This window comes from Osmerus mordax, chromosome 3, assembly GCF_038355195.1.
Source record: "Osmerus mordax isolate fOsmMor3 chromosome 3, fOsmMor3.pri, whole genome shotgun sequence".
Taxonomy (NCBI): domain Eukaryota; kingdom Metazoa; phylum Chordata; class Actinopteri; order Osmeriformes; family Osmeridae; genus Osmerus; species Osmerus mordax.
The window spans coordinates 22481323-22501815 of record NC_090052.1 but is presented as its reverse complement, the minus strand read 5'-3'; the positions used below and the strand labels follow the sequence as shown (position 1 = coordinate 22501815).

At 50.4% G+C, this 20493-nt stretch overlaps 1 protein-coding gene across 2 annotated transcripts in view; it reads left to right on the top strand.

The window, feature by feature from the left end:
• Positions 1–20417, top strand: part of LOC136941143 (integrin alpha-3-like) — a 22477-nt gene extending 2060 nt beyond the window's left edge. The window contains exons 2-26 of one of the 2 annotated variants that reach the window (XM_067233562.1): positions 9166–9312; positions 9539–9611; positions 9913–10156; positions 11396–11488; positions 11766–11997; positions 12294–12487; positions 12705–12793; positions 12940–13076; positions 13167–13244; positions 13605–13672; positions 14718–14854; positions 15064–15213; positions 15442–15539; positions 15636–15804; positions 15895–15978; positions 16110–16189; positions 16301–16378; positions 16542–16644; positions 16931–17107; positions 17377–17499; positions 18061–18174; positions 18374–18472; positions 18625–18750; positions 19585–19749; positions 20280–20417. In XM_067233562.1, the coding sequence (XP_067089663.1) occupies positions 9166–9312; positions 9539–9611; positions 9913–10156; positions 11396–11488; positions 11766–11997; positions 12294–12487; positions 12705–12793; positions 12940–13076; positions 13167–13244; positions 13605–13672; positions 14718–14854; positions 15064–15213; positions 15442–15539; positions 15636–15804; positions 15895–15978; positions 16110–16189; positions 16301–16378; positions 16542–16644; positions 16931–17107; positions 17377–17499; positions 18061–18174; positions 18374–18472; positions 18625–18750; positions 19585–19695 (3004 nt within the window). In that variant the 3' untranslated portion in view covers positions 19696–19749; positions 20280–20417. Of the gene's footprint in view, positions 1–9165; positions 9313–9521; positions 9612–9912; positions 10157–11395; positions 11489–11765; positions 11998–12293; positions 12488–12704; positions 12794–12939; positions 13077–13166; positions 13245–13604; positions 13673–14717; positions 14855–15063; positions 15214–15441; positions 15540–15635; positions 15805–15894; positions 15979–16109; positions 16190–16300; positions 16379–16541; positions 16645–16930; positions 17108–17376; positions 17500–18060; positions 18175–18373; positions 18473–18624; positions 18751–19584; positions 19750–20279 lie in introns of those variants that run through there. The other variant, XM_067233561.1, reaches the window with a different exon arrangement.
• Positions 20418–20493: the final 76 nt, after the last annotated feature.

Below are 20493 nucleotides of genomic sequence, written 5' to 3'. Positions count from 1 at the left end.
TCTCTCTCTGACCTGAGGTAGAGGGTAGCATAGCTGTCAGCTGAGCCAGCTGTGTAACAGGGTGTTAATAATGTGTTTAGAAGACCTCATGATACAGGGTTATACTAGGGCCTGTCTCACAGTCTCTTCTTCTTCTGTCCCTCCCTCCCTCTCTTCCTTTCCTTCCTCCTACCATCCCTCCCTCCCACTCTTCCGCTTAAAATGAGGTCAACAGAGCGTCTGTCTCTGTGGTGGAAACAGTAGAGATACTGGACACTGGAGAGACTGCAGAGACTGGAGACAGTCTGTCTCTTCTAGATTAACTCTGAGGAAGACCACCTGCCTCCCTGACGTCTCTCTCTCCCTCTGCCTCCCTTTATCATGACACCTCTAACTCCCTCTGCCTACCTTTATCATGCTACCCTTCCACCCTCCATGCATCTTTATCTCAATCCATCTATCCTTCTGCACCTCTTTATCCCGTCTGGGTCCTTCAGGAGACGTCCCTGTCTCCCCCACGAGGGTGTGAGGTCTACCACCTGTCCCGCGGAGACAAGGGACGTTACACACAGACAGGCCGGGGGACGTGGGGTGGGTATAGCTCATTTGACACCTACCAGACAGCCTGGTCACCTACAGCGCTCCCTTCATTCCAGAGAGAATAGTTTAGGTTTGGTATCCTATCTTGGAACTGCAGGGCGCTGCTTGAGTTATAGAGCAGGGGGAGGCTGTGGTATTGTGACATCATCGCAGTTATGTGGCTGATTCCAGAGGCTGAGGCAATGTCTAGAACACATGGTTCTCAGCTTCCAAACACTGCCTTCTAGAATGTTATCTGAAGTTCTGGAGTGGGTTACAAGGCCTGTGACACCTGCAAACCTAAGATTTTTAAAACATATTTTAAAACTTAATTTAAACCAATAAAGACAAGTCTTACATTGAACGAATATACGTTCAGTCATAAATGCCATGTGTTCTGAAGCATACAACAGCACACATGCAAAACTGAAACATCAGTCATGAAGACCTAAATATGGAAAAAGTAACATTGTGACATCCTGCATCTTGTGATGTTCTGGATCTGAATTCTGCTCAGGATTCATAACTGAGAGACCTTCATATGAACCTTACTGCAGTTAACAGTATATGCCTGCCACACACTCATCCTTTGTGTGTTTTTGTGTGCATGCCAGTGTGTGTGTGTGTGTGGGGGGGGGGTACAACAGCACTTACAACACAACAGTACGCCTAATTCTGCGTGTGTGTACGTGTGCACATGCCGATGTGTGTGTTTGTGTGTTTTGTCTGAACTGGAACACAGTTGACATGAGGGTCAATGCAGGTTCCGTAAGGACTTTAAACTCATTACAGAAGTCGTGGCTCTCCCTAGACCCTCTGTCCACCCTCGCCTTCATCCTCACTAATTGAATTGAGCTTTTAACTGAAATCTATGGGAGCCCCTTATGTTGGATCAATTAATGACCACACGGGGGGAGGGGCGGGGGCACGGGAGAGGATGTGGGCGGGGGGCAGGGTGGGGGGCGGGTCCTGTGATGGGGGGAGTGTGTGTGTGTGTGTGGGGGGGGGGAGGGTCTCTCCTCTTTGAGAATATGACACATAGACCAGAGCAGTACAGGACTGGCCACTGGATGGATGCAGTTTAACTCCTCTCTTAATAGAACACCCTGCTCTATCTATCAGTTCATACATGCAGAGTGGTCCTTGGTGCCTGTGACCTGGGTTCAATTCCCTAATAGCACAGAGGCCCCTGCAGTGTCTGTTGAGGACATTCGTCACCTGCTCTGACAGACAGGAAGCTTGGGACAGGAAGTCTCCAAGTAGTTGACCCCTGAGGTTGACCTCTGAGATGATTGAGTCACAGAACAGGAGCCCGACCCATAGCCTGATGGTGATTGGCTGATTGAGACAACTGTCCCTCCATGACACTTCCTGGTTAATGGGCGTATTAATGCTCCAGTCAGCAATATCACCCCCCCCCCCAGTCATTAGCCCACATTAACAGTGACAGAGACCAGAGGCCTTTTGACAGGGATTACTCCCAGGTTACCACACAGATCCAGTCCAGACCGAGCGTGATCCTGGAGGAGGACTAGCAGGGTTCTGTTTCTGGACGTGGTTGACGTGGTTACGGGGGGAGTCAGTTGGCTGAGCGGTGAGGGAGTCTGGCTAGTAATCCGAAGGTTGCCAGTTCGATTCCCGGTCATGCCAACTGACGTTGTGTCCTTGGGCAAGGCACTTCACCCTACTTGCCTCGGGGGGAATGTCCCTGTACTTACTGTAAGTCGCTCTGGATAAGAGCGTCTGCTAAATGACTAAATGTAAATGTACGGAGGGGGAGGGGCAGGGAGGAGGGAGCTGGGAGGAGGGGAGATGGGGGGATGAGAAGGTGGAGGGGCAGGGAGGAGACTTTGGGGAGGAGGAGGTGAAGGAGGCAGGGTGATGCCTTAGCTGGGAGGTCAAGTGTTAAAGACGAGGAAACCAAAAGGCTGATGAGCGTTTACAATTACATCTCCATGGCGATAATGATGATATCTCCATGGCGATGGAGCTCTCCACGAGGCCGAGGCACCCGAGCCGTGACTCAGACAGGAAGTGAAGTATGACAGGAAGTGAAGTATTACAGGAAGTATGCAGGTCTGTGATTGAGAGCAGGTTCTGCTCTGGCTCAGGTTGGAGCCTGACAACACCAGGGGGCCACATTCCTTACATTCTCTCATCATCCTCTCCTTCTCTATCATTCCCTCTCTCTCTTCCTCTCTCTCCTGCTCCCCCTCCTCCCCTTCTCCTGCTCCCCCTCTCCTGCTCCCCTTCTCCTGCTCCCCCTCCTCCCCCTCTCCTCCTCCCCCTCTCCTCCTCCCCCTCTCCTGCTCCCCCTCCTCCCCTTCTCCTGCTCCCCCTCCTCCCCCTCTCCTCCTCCCCCTCTCCTCCTCCCCCTCCTCCCCCTCTCCTGCGTGTCAGCTCCACACTCCAGGACCTGGAGGTCAGGAAGGAGGGGAGAAAGAGGGGGAGGAGGAGGGTGTCTGGAGTCTTGCGTGGTAACACGGTAGAGTGAGATAGAGGATGACCCCCAGGTAAAAGGTCAGGGGTCAGCTTGGTTTGTTTGATCCTGGACCCCCGTCGTCAGAACAACACACACACAGAAGTGTAGGAAGGAACACACACATGCAGACAGTCACACACACACACACACACAGAGTGACACCCCTTCTCAGATTTGTTTCTCACAAACAACTTTTTCACGGTTTGTTTTTTCTCCCTCTCTCTCTCTCTCTCTCTCTCTCTCTCTCTCTCTCTCTCTCTCTCTCTCTCTCTCTCTCTCTCTCTCTCTCTCTCTCTCTCTTTCTCTCTCTCCCATTTTGCCTCACACACACCACACTCACATTACTAACTCAATCCCCTCATCACTGTCAACCCTGAGAGTTTCCTGTGGAGTAGAGCCTTAACCTCTGCCCCCCTCAGTGATGGAGCCCCCACCCCCCTCATCAGCCACTTCCTCTCCAGTAATCCCTTCCTGTCTACTGGCTCTCTGATTGGCTGTTCTCGGTCACATGTGCCCGTGATGTCTTCACCATATGACTGTTCTAGATCCAACTTTACAAGTCATGACGGATATTAGCTTCACCTGTGACTACATTCACAAACACACGCACATGTGCACACACACACATGCATGCACACACACACACACGCACATGCATGCACACAAGCACATGCACACACACACACAAGCATGCACACTATATCAGGCACTCACACATAGAACACCTCATGTTCTCTCAGACACGCATGATGTCACTCTGTAATAGATGCTCTGGATGTCTGGATGTCTAATAGCTCACAGCAGGAGCACCACTGCTGATTCCTAGTCCATGTTGTTCCTGACCTTGCTGTGTCTCTGCAGCGTGTCTGGTTTAATCATTAGAGTTTCACTGTGTGAAAGCTATGGACTGGTCTCCTGTTTGGTAGTCTACTGTAAATGAGAAGCATGACCAGAAAAGGAACTGAAATAACATCACCATGGATATGGGATGTTGTATTTATTACTGAAAAAGGAAGTGAGGAGCGTCAGAATTGATTTGTGATGTGTCTATCTCTTTCCTGATGCTTGCTGGATGTGTGCTTCCTGTGCTGGGTGGAGTTGACTGAAAATGTGAGTCCAGCCTGGGGACCTTCGTCAGGGGCCCCATCACAGTCTTGGGGCCTGGTCGGGGCTCTGGGCCTGGTCGGGGCTCTGGGCCTGGTCGGGGCTCTGGGTGTTGATTAGACTCAGGGAGTTGGCCTTTATTTATAACGGCCATGTTTTCCCTGTCAGAATCTTTGGGCCAGGGAGGCCGAATAGACCAGTGTAAACAGGGTGTGTGTGCGTGACAACTGTGACAGCTGCTTTATTATCAATGTGGACGGAAATCCTCTTTACAACCACCCCCCCTCTCTCCCTCTCTCCCTCGCTATCTCTCTCCCTCTCTATCTCTCTCCCTCTCTCCCTCTCTCCCTCTCTATCTCTCTCTTTCCCTCTCTCTCCCTCTCTATCTCTCTCCCTCTCTATCTCTCTCCCTCTCTATCTCTTTCCCTCTCTCTCCCTCTCTATCTCTCTCCCTCTCTATCTCTCTTTTTCCCTCTCTCTCCCTCTCTATCTCTCTCCCTCTCTATCTCTCTCCCTCTCTATCTCTCTCCCTCTCTCTCCCTCCCTTGATATATTTATCCCCCCCTCTCTCTCTCACCCCATCTCCCTGCTGTTATCTACCCGCCTGCCAACTTTCTCTGATCTGTGTTAGTCAGCCCTGATTACAGTAGTGATTTGGGCCTGTTTTCATCAGGACCAATCAGGAAGCTTTGAGACGGTTTTGAGACAATTCTGTGGTTGTGAGATTATTTCTGTTGTTTCCTGTAAATGCATGTTTGTATGCGTGTGTGTGTGTTTTTGAAAGTCTGTGTGCGTGTTTGCCTAAGTGTATGTACTGTGTGTAGTACCGACACCGTTCGTGTGAGAGTGTGTGAGAATGTGTGTGTGTGTGTGTGTAGTACCAAGGCATGAGGAGCTGAGGAGACATTCAGGATCTGTCATGAAAGCGTGTGGTTCCTCAAAACTACCTCTAAACCCGAGAACAATCATCACTGATCACATCTTTCCTCCCTCTCTTCTCCCCTCCTCTCCTCTCCAACTCCTCTCTTGTCCCCTCCTCTTTCTCTCAACTGCTCTCCTCTCCAACAAAACTGCTAAGTACACACAAAAAATACATTTAGTCATCAATAATATCTGTCCTTGCAACGTTCTGTGCCCTGCCCTCTAGTTCCTAGGAGGCCACGCCCTCTAGTTCCTAGGAGGTGTAGATCTTTACAGTCTGCAGGGAATGTGTAACTGCTCCAGGGGCCAATATCCTGGATCCACGACTGTATATTTGGTTTAATCATTGACAGGGAGAGGCCAGGAAAACAACCCTTCCATGGTCCAGGGCTTATCTTCTTTTAGCCCAGGTCTTGGGTTTATCCTAGCCCAGGTCTAGGGCTTATGTAGCCCAGGTCTAGGGCTTATGTTAGCCCAGGTCTAGGGCTTATGTTAGCCCAGGTCTAGGGCTTATGTTAGGCCAGGTCTTGGGTTTATCTTAGCCCAGGTCTAGGGCATATGTTAGCCCAGGTCTAGGGCTTATGTTAGCCCAGGTCTAGGGCTTATGTTAGCCCAGGTCTTGGGTTTATCTTAGCCCAGGTCTAGGGCTTATGTTAGCCCAGGTCTAGGGCTTATGTTAGCGCAGGGTGTAACCCAGCCCAGGTCTCCATGACAGCTCATGTGTGGTCTGCCACTCCTTTGGTTTGTTATTAATGGACTCGAACCACATTCAGTGCATGGGGTTCTTTGAACATGGGATAGGTGTGTGTGTGTGTGTTTGAGTGTGGGGGTAGGGGTAGGGATTGTGTGTGTACATGTGCATGTGTCATCAAGTTATCTGTGTTATATCTTTATCTTCATCTCTGGTTCTAGTTTGTCAGCTTCGAGGGTTGAGATGACGAGATAAAATGAATGTTACCTGTCTTAACATGACTAGGCCCTGCTCTGCCCTTCTCTGCTCTACTCTGCTCAAACCCGCTCTACTCGACTCTGCTCTACTGTACTGTGTTTTATTTTAGTCTTTGATTAAAGAGCGCCCGGTCCCAACACAAGCTCTTCTCCTGTCTGGCCCCCCTATGGTGGAATCCACTCCCCACCTCCCTCAGAGACACTGACTGTCTCCCCACCTCCCTCAGAGACACTGACTGTCTCCCCACCTCCCTCAGAGACACTGACTGTCTCCCCACCTCCCTCAGAGACACTGACTGTCTCCCCACCTCCCTCAGAGACACTGACTGTCTCCCCACCTCCCTCAGAGACACTGACTGTCTCCCCACCTCCCTCAGGGACACTGACTGTCTCCCCACCTCCCTCAGAGACACTGACTGTCTCCCCACCTCCCTCAGAGACACTGACTGTCTCCCCACCTCCCTCAGGGACACTGACTGTCTCCCCACCTCCCTCAGGGACACTGACTGTCTCCCCACCTCCCTCAGGGACACTGACTGTCTCCCCACCTCCCTCAGGGACACTGACTGTCTCCCCACCTCCCTCAGAGACACTGACTGTCTCCCCACCTCCCTCAGGGACACTGACTGTCTCCCCACCTCCCTCAGAGACACTGACTGTCTCCCCACCTCCCTCAGGGACACTGACTGTCTCCCCACCTCCCTCAGGGACACTGACTGTCTCCCCACCTTCAAGAAAAGGCTCAAGACGCACTTTTTCCGGGAGTACAACGGCACTTAGGAATGCTTGGCTGAACCTGATGTTAGTTTCCTCCAGGATCACAATGACTCGTATTGAGAGACTTGTTGCTCTTGTTTGTTAGTTGTAACGGTTTCAAATTCTTGTACTCGCTGTGAAATATTTTTACTGTTGATTGTTTTTTCTACAGGTACACTCTTGCACTCTTGTGGGGAGTTTCATGTTGTTCAATTGTAACTTGTTTAACTGCATGCTCTTATGGTTCTTCCCTTTGGCACTTATTTGGTTTTCCACAATGTATGCTTCACGTTTTTGCTGCTCGCAATGTGTGGGGCTATTTTCGTTGTTATGATCAGTAACCTATGCTCTTTTGTAAAGCTCTCTCTTGGAAATCGCTTTGGATAAAAGCGATTGTGTGTGTGCGTGTGCGTGTAGCCTATGGTCTTTGAGTGGTTGTGCGGCCACAGTGTGTGATCTTTCATGATGGCGTGTGCCCATGACTGCCTCCATACCTGAGAACAATAATCACTGATTCTCTTTTTCTAGTCTCTTTCTCTGTCTCTCCTCACATCTCTGGGTCTCTCCTTACATCTCTCTCTCTCTCTCTCTCTCTCTCTCTCTCTCTCTCTCTCTCTCTCTCTCTCTCTCTCTCTCTGTCTCCTTGGTTTGCATCTTTCTGTCAGTCTCTCACTTCATTCCCCTATTAGGTTACGGAACACATTGAGCGGGTCTTTAGTCTGCTACAAAGGTGTGTGTACCTACAGGGGCAGGGCCTTGCTGTGGAACCAGATCAACATAAAAAGGCTTGGTTCAATTAGTGGATTTGAGCTCTTATACATGCACATGAGTACACACACACACACACACACCAATAGCTTGCAGATGTCTCCAGACAAGATGAGATGATAGCAGCGCTGCATGAGAAGCATATTCCACTCATGGCTGATCTTCAGTGAGGCAGAAGAGCTCACGTCAGCATGTTCATTGTGTGTGTGTGTGTGTATGTGTGTGTGTGTGTGTGTATGTGTCTGTTTGAATGTGTGTGTACAGTATGTAAGAGCTCACATCAGCCATGTGATTCCTGTCAGAGGTGGAAGCAGGGCCAAGGGGGCTGCAGGGCCAGAGGGCTGCGTATCAGGCATGCCTCCTGGGCACAGGCCCTATACGGGCTGGAGCTGCCTGCCGTCACCCGCTGAAGACTGAGGCCTGGGGGCCATCTGAGGACGAGCTGTGTGTCCACGTGTGTGTTCATGGATGTGTTTAAGTGCGTGTGTCTGTGTGTGTTTTATGTAAGTGTGTCGTGTCTGGCTGATGTGCACGTCTGGGTGTGCGTGTGTCGGTTTTGTGTAAATGTGTGTATCTGTGTGTGCGTGTTGTCCTTCCAGGCCACCGTTACTTCACCTTGCCGTGACACGCTCATTTCCTCCTCGTTGCTCCTACAGTCACATGACTCCTACAGTCACATGACTCCTACAGCACAGGAGAGAGGGTTGGGAGGAAGGCAATATAGTAGAATGGATGGGATGGAAAGGAGGGAGAGAAAGGGGGGAGGGAGAAGAAAAGGAGCGAGGGGGGAGGGGAGGGGGGGGGGGGGGAGGGGAAGGGGAGGTGCTCAGACAGATAGATGGAAAAAGAGGGTGGTCCAGATTAAATTATACCCCCAAACTGGATGAGACGATCAGGGGGGCAAATGAAGGGACGAGCCGATGAAGGTGCCCTTCATTCCTCCCCCAGTCCCTGTCTCCTCCTTCTGTCATTGTCTGCCTTACTCTCCTCCCTCCCTCCATCCCCCACTCCTCTCTCCTTTTTTCTCTCATTCCCTCGCTCTGTCTGACCTCTTCTCATCAGCACCCACCTCATCCCGCTGTGCTCAGAATACCAAGAGGCAGGGAGAGAGAGAGGCAGGGAGAGAGAGAGAGGCAGGGAGCGAGAGAGGCAGGAAGAGAGAGAGGCAGGGAGAGACAGAGGCAGGGAGCGAGAGAGGCAGGAAGAGAGAGAGGCAGGGAGAGACAGAGGCAGGGAGAGACAGAGGCAGGGAGAGAGAGAGGCAGGGAGAGAGAGAGGCAGGGAGCGAGAGAGGCAGGAAGAGAGAGAGGCAGGGAGAGACAGAGGCAGGGAGAGACAGAGGCAGGAAGAGAGAGAGGCAGGGAGAGAGAGAGGCAGGGAGAGAGAGAGGCAGGAAGAGAGAGAGGCAGGGAGAGAGAGAGGCAGGGAAAGAGACAGGCAGGGAGAGAGAGAGAACCAAGATCAGAAAAAAACTTATGTTTGGCTGAAATGTCATATGTATAGCTATGGGGGGTATGTATAGTGCAGTGAGTTAGTGACTCAGTAAGTAGCTTTGGATGAAAGTGTCTACTAAATGAACACATTTCTGTACAGACATCATATTTGTGTACTTGTGTTTGATTGGCCAGGCTGCTGGTAGGAGCGCCCAAGGAGAAAGCAGAGTCTCACATCAAAGCCAATGAAACTGGAGGAGTGTACAGTTGCCCGATCAACACTGACCAATCAGACTGCAGCAGGATGAACCTGATTGGCTCTGGTAAAAGCATTGTTATTCAGTTACATTACTGTAGTGTCCGAGATATTGCTGTGATATTCTATGATAATGCTGTGATATTCTGTGATAATGCTGTGATATTCTGTGATAATGCTGTGATATTCTGTGATAATGCTTTGATATTCTGTGATAATGCTTTGATGTCCTTTGATCAAACTGTGTTAATACTGCGGGATGACTCTGTTTGTGTTCCATGCCTGTGGTTCACAGACAGTGACCTGGTGAAGGGGGGACCGCGTGGAGGGAATGTGGTTGGGCGTGACCGTAGCCAGTCAGAGACCGCCAGGGGGGCGGGTCCTGGTGAGTCATTGTCCTAATTGGCTGGAAGTGTTATCACTCAGCTGTGGGCACCAGTTTCCACAGGTTGGATCTCAACATCAGTTGGTCATTAAGTAAACACATTTATCTAGAGTGACGTCCCCCACCTCCCCCCCTTCTCTCCTCTCCTCCCCCCTCCTCCTTCTCCCCCCTACTTTCCTCTCCTCCCCCCTCCTCCTTCTCCCTCCTTTTCTCCTCTCCTCCCCCCTCCCCCTCCTCCCCCCCTTCTCTCCTCTCCTCCTCCTTCTCCCCCCTTCTCTCCTCTCCTCCCCCCCTCTCCCAGGCATGCGGTCATCGCTTCGTTAAGCTGTACGGGGTTCAGGACCTGAGACACATGATTGGGAAATGCTATATCCGTGGAAATGACCTGCAGGACGACCCGTCTGACTGGAGCTGGCAGAAGCAGAACCAGGTGTGCAACCACGAGGGCGAGCTCAGCGACGAGGTCATGTGTACCATGGGTATCTCTGCTGCCATCATGGACGATGAGGTCATCTTTGGCTCCCCAGGAAGCTACACGTGGCAAGGTGAGTCTGGGAGAGCAGAGCATGCTCACACACACACACACACACAGTCTGGGAGAGCAGAGCATGCTCACACACACACACACACAGTCTGGGAGAGCAGAGCATGCTCTCACACACACACACACACACACAGTCTGGGAGAGCAGAGCATGCTCACACACACACACACCCACACACAGTCTGGGAGAGCAGAGCATGCTCACACACACACACACACAGTCTGGGAGAGCAGAGCATGCTCACACACACACACACACACAGTCTGGGAGAGCAGAGCATGCTCACACACACACACACACACACAGTCTGGGAGAGCAGAGCATGCTCACACACACACACACACAGTCTGGGAGAGCAGAGCATGCTCACACACACACACACACAGTCTGGGAGAGCAGAGGATGCTCACACACACACACACACACACAGTCTGGGAGAGCAGAGCATGCTCACACACACACAAACACAATAGGCTTACACGTACACACACACACAATAGGCCTACACACACACACAATAGACCTGGGAGTCAGGTGGCTGAGCGGTGAGGGAGTCGGACTAGTAATCCGAAGGTTGTTGGTTCGATTCCTGGCTGTGTCAAATGACGTTGAGTCCTTGGGCGAGGCACTTCACCCTACTTGCCTCGGGGGAATGTCCCTGTACTTACTGTAAGTCGCTCTGGATAAGAGCGTCTGCTAAATGACTAAATGTAAATGTAGACCTACACGTACGTACACACACAATAGGCCTACACACACACACACACACACAATAGGTCTACAAATGTAGTACAACTACATAAGGATGCAACGGTTATAGATTTTAATGGTACGCTTATATTCTGAGTAATAATCACGGTTTCACGATTATTGTGCATGAATCTATCTCACAACACTAGTGATGTATAAAATCACATGAACATTCTTAAATTTGAGGTTTTATTGTACAACATATGGGAGTCAGGTGGCTGAGTGGTTAGGGAATCGGGCTAGTAATCTGAAGGTTGTTGGTTCGATTCCTGGCTGTGTCAAATGACGTTGAGTCCTCGGGCGAGGCACTTCACCCTACTTGCCCCGAGGAGAATGTCCCTGTACTTACTGTAAGTTGCTCTGGATAAGAGCGTCTGCTAAATGTAAATGTAACATTTCTTTGATGGCTTTTGTTTTTAACAGTTGCTGCCTTTCGAATCAGAAATCATAGTTACCAAATGTGTGCGTGTGCATGCGTGTGTGTTTCCAGGTAACGTTCATGTATCCTGGAGGAACCCTGATGATGAGTTTGACAGAAGAACCATCTCCCTCAGCAGCATAGAAAGGCACCACATCTACATAGGTACCCTCCCGTCCACCAACACATGATTGATTGTGTGTGTGTGTATGTTTGGAGTCAGAAGGCTGAGCGGTGAGGGAGTCGGGCTAGTAATCTGAAGGTTGCCAGTTCGATTCCCGGTCATGCCAAGTGACGTTGTGTCCTTGGGCAAGGCACTTCACCCTACTTGCCTCGGGGGAATGTCCCTGTACTTACTGTAAGTCGCTCTGGATAAGAGCGTCTGCTAAATGACTAAATGTAAATGTAATGTTTATATATACTGTATTTGTGTGTTTTCCAGGTTACTCTGTGGCGGAAGACCGTGCCCTGTTGAGCCAGGATGCCCTCACCGTGGTAACGGGGGCTCCTAAAGACAGCAAGGAGGATGCTCTTGGCTCGGTGATGCTGCTGACTCGGACGGCATCTGCAAACGAACAGAAGGAGCAGCTGCTGCCCCGCCTCACCCTGAGAGGAGAGCAGATGGGATCCTACTTTGGCAACGCTCTGGCCATCACTGACCTCAACAACGACGGGTAGGTTTCCTTTACACTTACACTCTCTCTCTGTCTCTCTCTGTCTCTCTGTCTCTCTGTCTCTCTCTCTCTCTCTCTCTCTCCCTCCCTCTCCCTCTCCCTCTCTCTGTCTGTCTGTCTGTCTGTCTGTCTGTCTGTCTGTCTGTCTCTCTCTCTCTCTCTCTCTCTCTCTCTCTCTCTCTCTCTGCCTCTCTCTCTCTCTCTCTCTCTCTCTCTCTCTCTCTCTCTCTCTCTCTCTCTGTCTCTCTCTGCCTCTCACAACACGCTCACCGTCTCGTGGCGTCTCTCTCCTCCAGGTGGAACGACCTCGTGGTCGGAGCCCCGTTCTATTTCCACAAGAAGCTGGAGCAGGGCGGGGCCGTGTACGTCTTCATGAACGAGGGCGGAACGTTCCGCCAGAACGCCAGCGTCACGCTCAGGGGCCCGGCAGGCTCCGCCTTCGGGATGTCGGTGGTCGCACTGGGAGACATCAACCAAGATGGCTTCCAAGGTAACCAACGTCAACAAACAATCGCAGGTTGTGGCGAAGGGGTATTTTAGTTGTGTCTTGTGAAGGAGATTAAAATAAAATACAAACATATAAGTGTCAACCAACTAGATTAGTCTGGCCTATTGATAGTCTGGCCTAGTCTGGATTAGTGTATTTACAAGTCTGACATATAGAATATTCCTGATAGCTGATTTGCTCCCTCCCCCTCTGATTCTAGACTTTGCAGTGGGCGCTCCCTTCCATGGAACAGGAAGTGTGTCTATCTGGACAGGAAGTGCCCAGGGCATTTCCACAGAACCAAGTCAGGTATGGAAACAACACACAGGATGATGGTGGTGGTGATGATGGTGGTGATGGTGATGTTGGTGATGATGATGATGATGATGATGGTGGTGATGATGATGATGATGATGATGGTGGTGATGATGATGATGGTGATGATGATGATGCAGGTGATCGAGGGGAAGGATGTGGGCAGCGGTGTGTTCTCAACGTTTGGGTACAGCCTGAGTGCAGGTCTGGACGTGGACCAGAACCGTTACCCAGACCTGCTGGTGGGCTCTCTGGACGACCATGTGGCTCTGCTCCGGTACTCACACACACACACACACACACACTCACAACACAAGCACGTACTCACTTAAATATATATCAATAATATGAAATGTGTGTGTGTCAGAGCCCGTCCAGTGATACACCTCAACCAGACTCTGAGGGTCTCCCCTGTGGTGGTGGATCCCAGCCAGTGTGACTACTGGTGAGACAGCTGACACTCCCTACACCTACATTTACATTTAGCAGACGCTCTTACCCAGACTTACAGTAAGTACAGGGACATTCTCCCCAAGGCAAGTAGGGTGAAGTGCCTTGCCCAAGGACACAATGTCGTTTTGCATGGCCGGGAATCAAACTGGCAACCTTCTGATTAATAGCCCGATTCCCTCACCGCTCAGCCATCCTACATCTGTGTTGTTGAGTGCGTCCATATGTCTTTCATCTTACGAATTATCGTTTCATAAAAACATCATGTATCTTTAGATTATTTATATGAATATCTCATCTGTGTCATCTGGCAGAATGTGTTGTGTAATGTGCATGTTTTGTGTGTGTGTTGCAGTGTGGAGGTGGAGGTGTGTTTCTCTTACACACTCAGCACAGGAGACAAGGATGTGAAGAAGAACATCAGTGCGTTTGTGTAACAAGCCAGTGTTTCCCACAGAATGGGATTATATTTGTGGCGGTAGGCAGGGGCGGAGCCAGACGTAAACATTTTGGGCTCAGCCCAAACCTATGTCCTAGTATCGGTTCTCCTGGGTAAACAGATGTTTCATCCTACATGTCTGACACGGGATCAGCTGGGGCTGAGTGAATGCATCATGGTAGATGGGAAAATCAGCTACATTTGGCCTCTAAGTGATGGTTTACAGTTCGTTTTAAGGAGTGGCGGATGGCTACTGTTCGATACTGTTCATTTCGGGTCCTGTTGCTGTAGGTGATGAGCTACAGCTGTTTACCATGAAATCCGAACGTTCACATTGTGATGCAGTTGTTGTCTCAGTTGTCTCAGATTATTGATGCTGGGGTTGTGGTAATGACACCATGCCTTGTCATGCTGGCTCTCAAGGGCTCCTAGTAGACTTTCCCCTTTGCTCTAAAATGTAATTGGTTCAAGTGATTGATTGGCAGGATGAACCAGTCAATTAAAAGCCATTGTTAATGAAAGGGGAGGAGGATGGATAGCTACAACAATAGGTAACTAGCCTCGAATCTTTGATGCTTACAGTGTGACGCACACACAGATAAACACACACACACAAGGGGTGACCTATGCACACGCACACATGTAATCACACACACACACACACACACACAGGCGTGTGCCCATGGATCTCAGGAGGGATGTAAGGGACGTGTCTAATAAGATGACTTCACAGGTTTGCCCTTGAATGTCCCCAGTTCCTCAGTGGGAGCATAAATCATATTACCGCTGCCTGACATTATTAGACAAATAAATCTGCTGTTTGCCGGAGGTCACACACACACATATGGAAACACACACTTCTATGTACACACACATACATGTACACACACATATGCGGACACAAACAAACATTCAATGGATCTAATATTGACACATTTATTGAAGCATAGTCAATATATTTTTTTCTTGGTGAAGATTTAAATTTCATATTAAACTATTGTTGCTCTTTCAATCTCTCTCTCCCATCAGCAATGGAGTTCACAGTCAATGCCGACCTGTCTCGACACAACTCTCGGGTCCGTTTCCAAGACAACAACCAGGGAAGTTACACCGGTTTCCTGTCCATGCCAGCGACCAGGTGTCGAACACTGAAACTGGGTCTGGTGGTGAGAGACACAGATACTCCATGCTAGACTAGATTGCTCCCAAACGACAACTCTACTTTTAACCACTGGACTAACATTTTTAACATTCCTTTTTATTCATTTAGCAGACGCTTTTATCCGAAGTGACATACAAATATGGCAGTATAACAGAACACCAAGGATGAAGTGCATGGTTCAGTATTTACTCCGTTCACCTGTTTGGCTCTTAGACACCCCTCAGAGACAAGGTGGAGCCAGTGAAGTTTGCTCTGAATGTGTCGATCTACCAAGGCCAAGCGCCCACACAGGGGGGAACCCTCCAGAACCTGGACTCCTTCCCTGTGCTCAGCGAGAGCAAGGCCAGTCCCCTTAGAACCGAGGTGAGAACCCTAACATGATGTCACCTGTGGTTCTACAACAACCTCTAGACCTGGAACCCTGTGGAGAACACACTGAACCATCATGTTTCCATTGTTCCTATCATAATGTTAATGGATGGATACTTTGAGTTGCTTGTTTTTCAATGTTTACCTCTCTCTCATTCTCTCTTCTCCTCCCTCCTGCTTGTCTCTTTTTCTCCCCCCCCCCCTCCCCCCCTCCCCTCTCAGATCCACATCCTGAAGGAGTGTGGTCTAGATAACAGGTGTCAGAGTAACCTGCAGATGACGGCAGCGTTCAATAACGAGCAGCAGGTGCCCTTCCCCAGGTGAGGTAACCTGCTGAGCACAGGCACCAGTCTCTGACCACCTCTGTGTTTACTCTGTCTCCATGCTTCTATCTTTGTGTGTGTGTGTGTGTGTAGCCGGGAAGACTATCAGGTGTTCCAGTACAGCACCAGTGTCAAGAAGCTCCTATTGGTTGTCCACGTGACCAATACTCCATCGCCGGGACAACCAGCAGAGGATGCCCACAATGCTTTGCTGAATATGACAATCCCCCCCTCACTTCAGTACTCTGGCGTGCGCTCTGAGGTCAGTGCACACTAGTGCTGTCCAGCTCTCTCTAACAAACGCAGACACACACTGATCGTTCTGCTGTCCTGTGTGTTCTGTGTTCCACAGAGCCAGGGCCCTGTGGTGGGCTGTGCAGTGGAGAACATGGTTCTACTGTGTGAGCTGGGGAACCCATTTCCCAGCAAACAGAAGGTAAGGTTCTCCTCTGAAAGGACAGATCTATGCAGTTGCATGGTGTCAAGTCTTCAATCTATTCACTGTACTGTACTCTTCCCCTCTCCTCTCATATCCTCTCCTCTTGTCTCTTCTCTTATTCATATCAGACTCAGATCCAACTTATTTTTGAGATTTCTGAAATCAGCCTGGACACCAAGCAGATAAACACCCAGCTGCAACTTTCCACGTGAGTCGCACGCACACACACACACACACACACACACACACACACACATTAACACCTATAGCCTTTGACCTCAGTGAAACCCTCAAGCTCACACCTGTGTGTTCCCCTCAGGCTGAGTGAACAGACTGACCTCAAGCCTCTTCCTCTGGTCATGGTGGTGGAGTACTCCCTGGAGACCTCCTTTACCTTGTGAGTCCCCTGCCTGCCTCCCTCCCTTTCTCTCTCCCTCTCTCTCTCTCCCCTTCTCCCCCTTCCTACTCCCTCACCCTCTCTATTTAAACGTTCTAAGGATCTGAAAGCAGAGTGTTTGTGGTACTAGCAGTGTGGTTTTCCTTTCCTGTTCCTCCTCCAGGGTGAAACAGACAGGCCTAACCCTGTTTAGCGGTGAGGTGAGGGGGGAGTCGGCCATGAAGACCACGCTAGACGTGGGAAGTCCTGTCCAGCTCACATTTGAGGTCAGTACGTTATACAACATTACAGATTTGATCAAGTTACTCATTTGTCATTGTATTGTATCCTAATAGGTTACTCAATTTGGAATAAAATGTTATTCACTGACCAGATGTGACCAATGCAGTAACAGTAACCCTGCCACAGTAGCATCGAGTACATTTCAAACCGATCTAAGATTCAAACGTAAGACAGACAGTTATGATGCTTTTCGTCATCAGCTCGGAGGAATGCCTGAACTTCCTCGTTAGAAACGGCTTCTCAGATCCTGATCCTCTCTCTGTCTCATAGGTCAACATTAGTGGCAAGCCACTAGGTGGACTTGGCCACCTGGAGGTGGAGTTTGATTGGCCGTGGGAGTTAGCCAATGGGAAGTGGCTGTTGTACCTGACGGAGATCGAGACTTTTGGAACGTCTGACACGCACTGTGTTCCCCCCGGGGACATTGTTAACCCTCTCAAACTCCTGGTAACCATGAGTGACCTCTGACCCCAGACCCCTGACCCACTAACATATCTGCTACCAACACTTGTCAGGTTGTAGCTGATTGTAATATGTCTCATTTAACATTTATTTCTCCTTCCCTATACTTCCCCAATTTCTCTCTCTCTCTTTCTGTTCCTTTTCCTTTCTCTCTCTCTCTCTCTGTCTCTTTTTGTCTCCATCTTTCTCACCATCTCTCTCTCTCTGTTGCTGCCTCTCTTCCTCTGTCTGTCTTCGTACACCTCTCTTTCTAGTTACCGGAGGATGAAACCAGGAAGAGGAGGAAGAGAGAGGTGGAGTCAGTTAAAGGGGAGGAGCGAGGAGAAACCAGGGCCGCCCTTAACTTGCAGGGCCGTCGCAAGAAGACCTTCCAACTGGTCAGAGAATGAAGCACTCACACTACACACTTCTGTGTTCTTCATAGCTAACCTCTGTCTATGCTAGCTTCATAGCTAACCTCTGTCTATGCTAGCTTCATAGCTAACCTCTGTCTATGCTAGCTTCATGGCTAACCTCTGTCTATGCTAGCTTCATGGCTAACCATCTGTCTATGCTAGCTTCATAGCTAACCTCTGTCTATGCTAGCTTCATGGCTAACCTCTGTCTATGCTAGCTTCATGGCTAACCTCTGTCTATGCTAGCTTCATGGCTAACCTCTGTCAATGCTAGCTTCATGGCTAACCATCTGTCTATGCTAGCTTCATGGCTAACCTCTGTCTATGCTAGCTTCATGGCTAACCTCTGTCTATGCTAGCTTCATGGCTAACCTCTGTCTATGCTAGCTTCATGGCTAACCTCTGTCAATGCTAGCTTCATGGCTAACCATCTGTCTATGCTAGCTTCATGGCTAACCTCTGTCAATGCTAGCTTCATGGCTAACCATCTGTCTATGCTAGCTTCATGGCTAATCATCTCGATGCTGCCCCCCGCCCCCCCAGGACTGCGTCCGTGGTGCCGCTCGCTGTGTCAAGTTCATCTGCCCCCTGAGGAACATGAGCCGATCTGCCAGACTGGTGGTGAAGGCCAGGCTGTGGAACAGCACCATGCTGGAGGTCAGAGGTCACCTCACAGCCACACTAGCATGCTGCCTTCATTGGGGAAATCACTGACCTGACATGAGGGGACTGGTAGTAGCAGTGCGGAGTATTCCAATGGGGGCTGAGGAAGTGTGTGTGTGTGTGGGGTGTGTGGGGGGTGTGTGTGTGGGGTGTGTGGGGGGTGTGTGTGTGGGGTGTGTGTGTGTGTGTGCAGGACTTCACTGAGGCATGGAGAGTGACAGTGAAAGGCCTGGCTACTCTGAAACTGGTGACAGATAAACCCACCATCGGAATGGACACTCAATCCAGAGAGGTAATAACCTGGTCGTAACCTGTCATGCTGTCATGGTAACAACAACAATGCTGAACAACGTGGAGACAAGGATGATGCTGATGATGATAACACTGATGACAGTGAGTTGTCCCTCCTCACCCCCATCCTGTACCCCCCCCGACCCTCTCCAGTTCACCCTGCAGGTGGACCCAGAGCTGGGGGAGGAGGCTCCATACCAGGCCCCTCTCTGGATCCTCATCGTGTCGGTGGTGGCGGGAGTCCTACTGCTGGGCCTGATCATCATCCTCCTGTGGAAGGTACGGAACGAGGGTGTGGTCGCTAGAGAGTGTGTGTTTCTCATGTGGTCGGTAGAGAGAGAGTGTGTTTCTCATGTGGTCGGTAGAGAGAGAGTGTGTTTCTCATGTGGTCGGTAGAGAGAGAGTGTGTTTCTCATGTGGTCGGTAGAGAGAGAGTGTGTTTCTCATGTGGTCGGTAGAGAGAGAGTGTGTTTCTCATGTGGTCGGTAGAGAGAGAGTGTGTTTCTCATGTGGTCGGTAGAGAGAGAGTGTGTTTCTCATGTGGTCGGTAGAGAGAGAGTGTGTTTCTCATGTGGTCGGTAGAGAGAGAGTGTGTTTCTCATGTGGTCGGTAGAGAGAGAGTGTGTTTCTCATGTGGTCGGTAGAGAGAGAGTGTGTTTCTCATGTGGTCGGTAGAGAGAGAGTGTGTTTCTCATGTGGTCGGTAGAGAGAGAGTGTGTTTCTCATGTGGTCGGTAGAGAGAGAGTGTGTTTCTCATGTGGTCGGTAGAGAGAGAGTGTGTTTCTCATGTGGTCGGTAGAGAGAGAGTGTGTTTCTCATGTGGTCGGTAGAGAGAGAGTGTGTTTCTCATGTGGTCGGTAGAGAGAGAGTGTGTTTCTCATGTGGTCGGTAGTGAGAGAGTGTGTATGTCTGCATGCTTCAGTGTTTTTGTCAGTGTGTTTGTCAGTGACACTACCCAGAAACCCTCGACCGTGGCACAGGTCATGTCAGTGAATAAGGACTAGTGACCACGGCTACCACGGCGACCATGGCTACGTCTTCCATGGTCCCCGTGGCAACAGCATAGGCCCTTTTATGATGTGTTTTGCCCCTCCCCCCTCCTCCGCTGGCCAGTGCGGGTTCTTCAAGCGGGCCAGCACCAGGAAGCTGTACGAGGCCAAGGCCCAGAAGGCCCAGATGAAGACCCAGCCCTCGGAGGTGGAGCGGCTGAGCGAGGAGCACTGAGGATGGACAAGCCAGGCCGCAAGGCCCCCTGGCTCCATGCACTGGGTCCCCTGGGTAAAACTGCACTTCTGCTTGCCCCGGAGCTCCTCGCAGCCCCCTCTGGTGTCCTCTCTTCTGGGGTGCTGATTATGCTCAACTCTTAATCTTCAACTCACTTCTCTCCCTCCGCCTGTTTGAAGTGTTTTTCCTACTGAGCCGTAACTCTTTAGATTCCTTTTCTTCCGTGTTTAAGCTCCATGTCTCACTTTTAAGAGCCGCCCCTCTTCCTCTGCATGAGGAGCCGTGGGTGTTTGCTGCTTTGAACAGCAGGAGGGTTGGCTGCTGCCTTACAGACTCCAGCTCTCCTTCCCAGACCTTTTCATGTCTGTCCCACTAAACCGCTTAGCAGAGAGTACTGTGTGGTGTGGCTGGTCTGTGTTATTTGCAATCTCTCAGCTGTTAAATGAACATATTCATGCTGAATAAGTGTTGTGTGTGTGTGTCTACACGTGTGTGTGTGTCTACACGTGTGTGTGTGTGTGTCTACACGTGTGTGTGTGTCTACACGTGTGTGTGTGTGTGTGTGCGTGTGTGTGTGTGTGCAGTGTGGCTTCTTTCAGAGGGAGCGGCCCTGTCAGAGTGTGCCTACTTACCACGGCGTAAAGATCGGCAAGGAGGAGCGTTACCAGGACAACGAAGGCTTCCTCATCCTGGAGCCACCCTCCAACAAGAAGATTAAAAAACACTGGATCACTAACTGGACTGAGATGTAACTACTGTCTTCCTGCCCCCCCCCCCCCCCCCCCCCCCCCCGGCCAG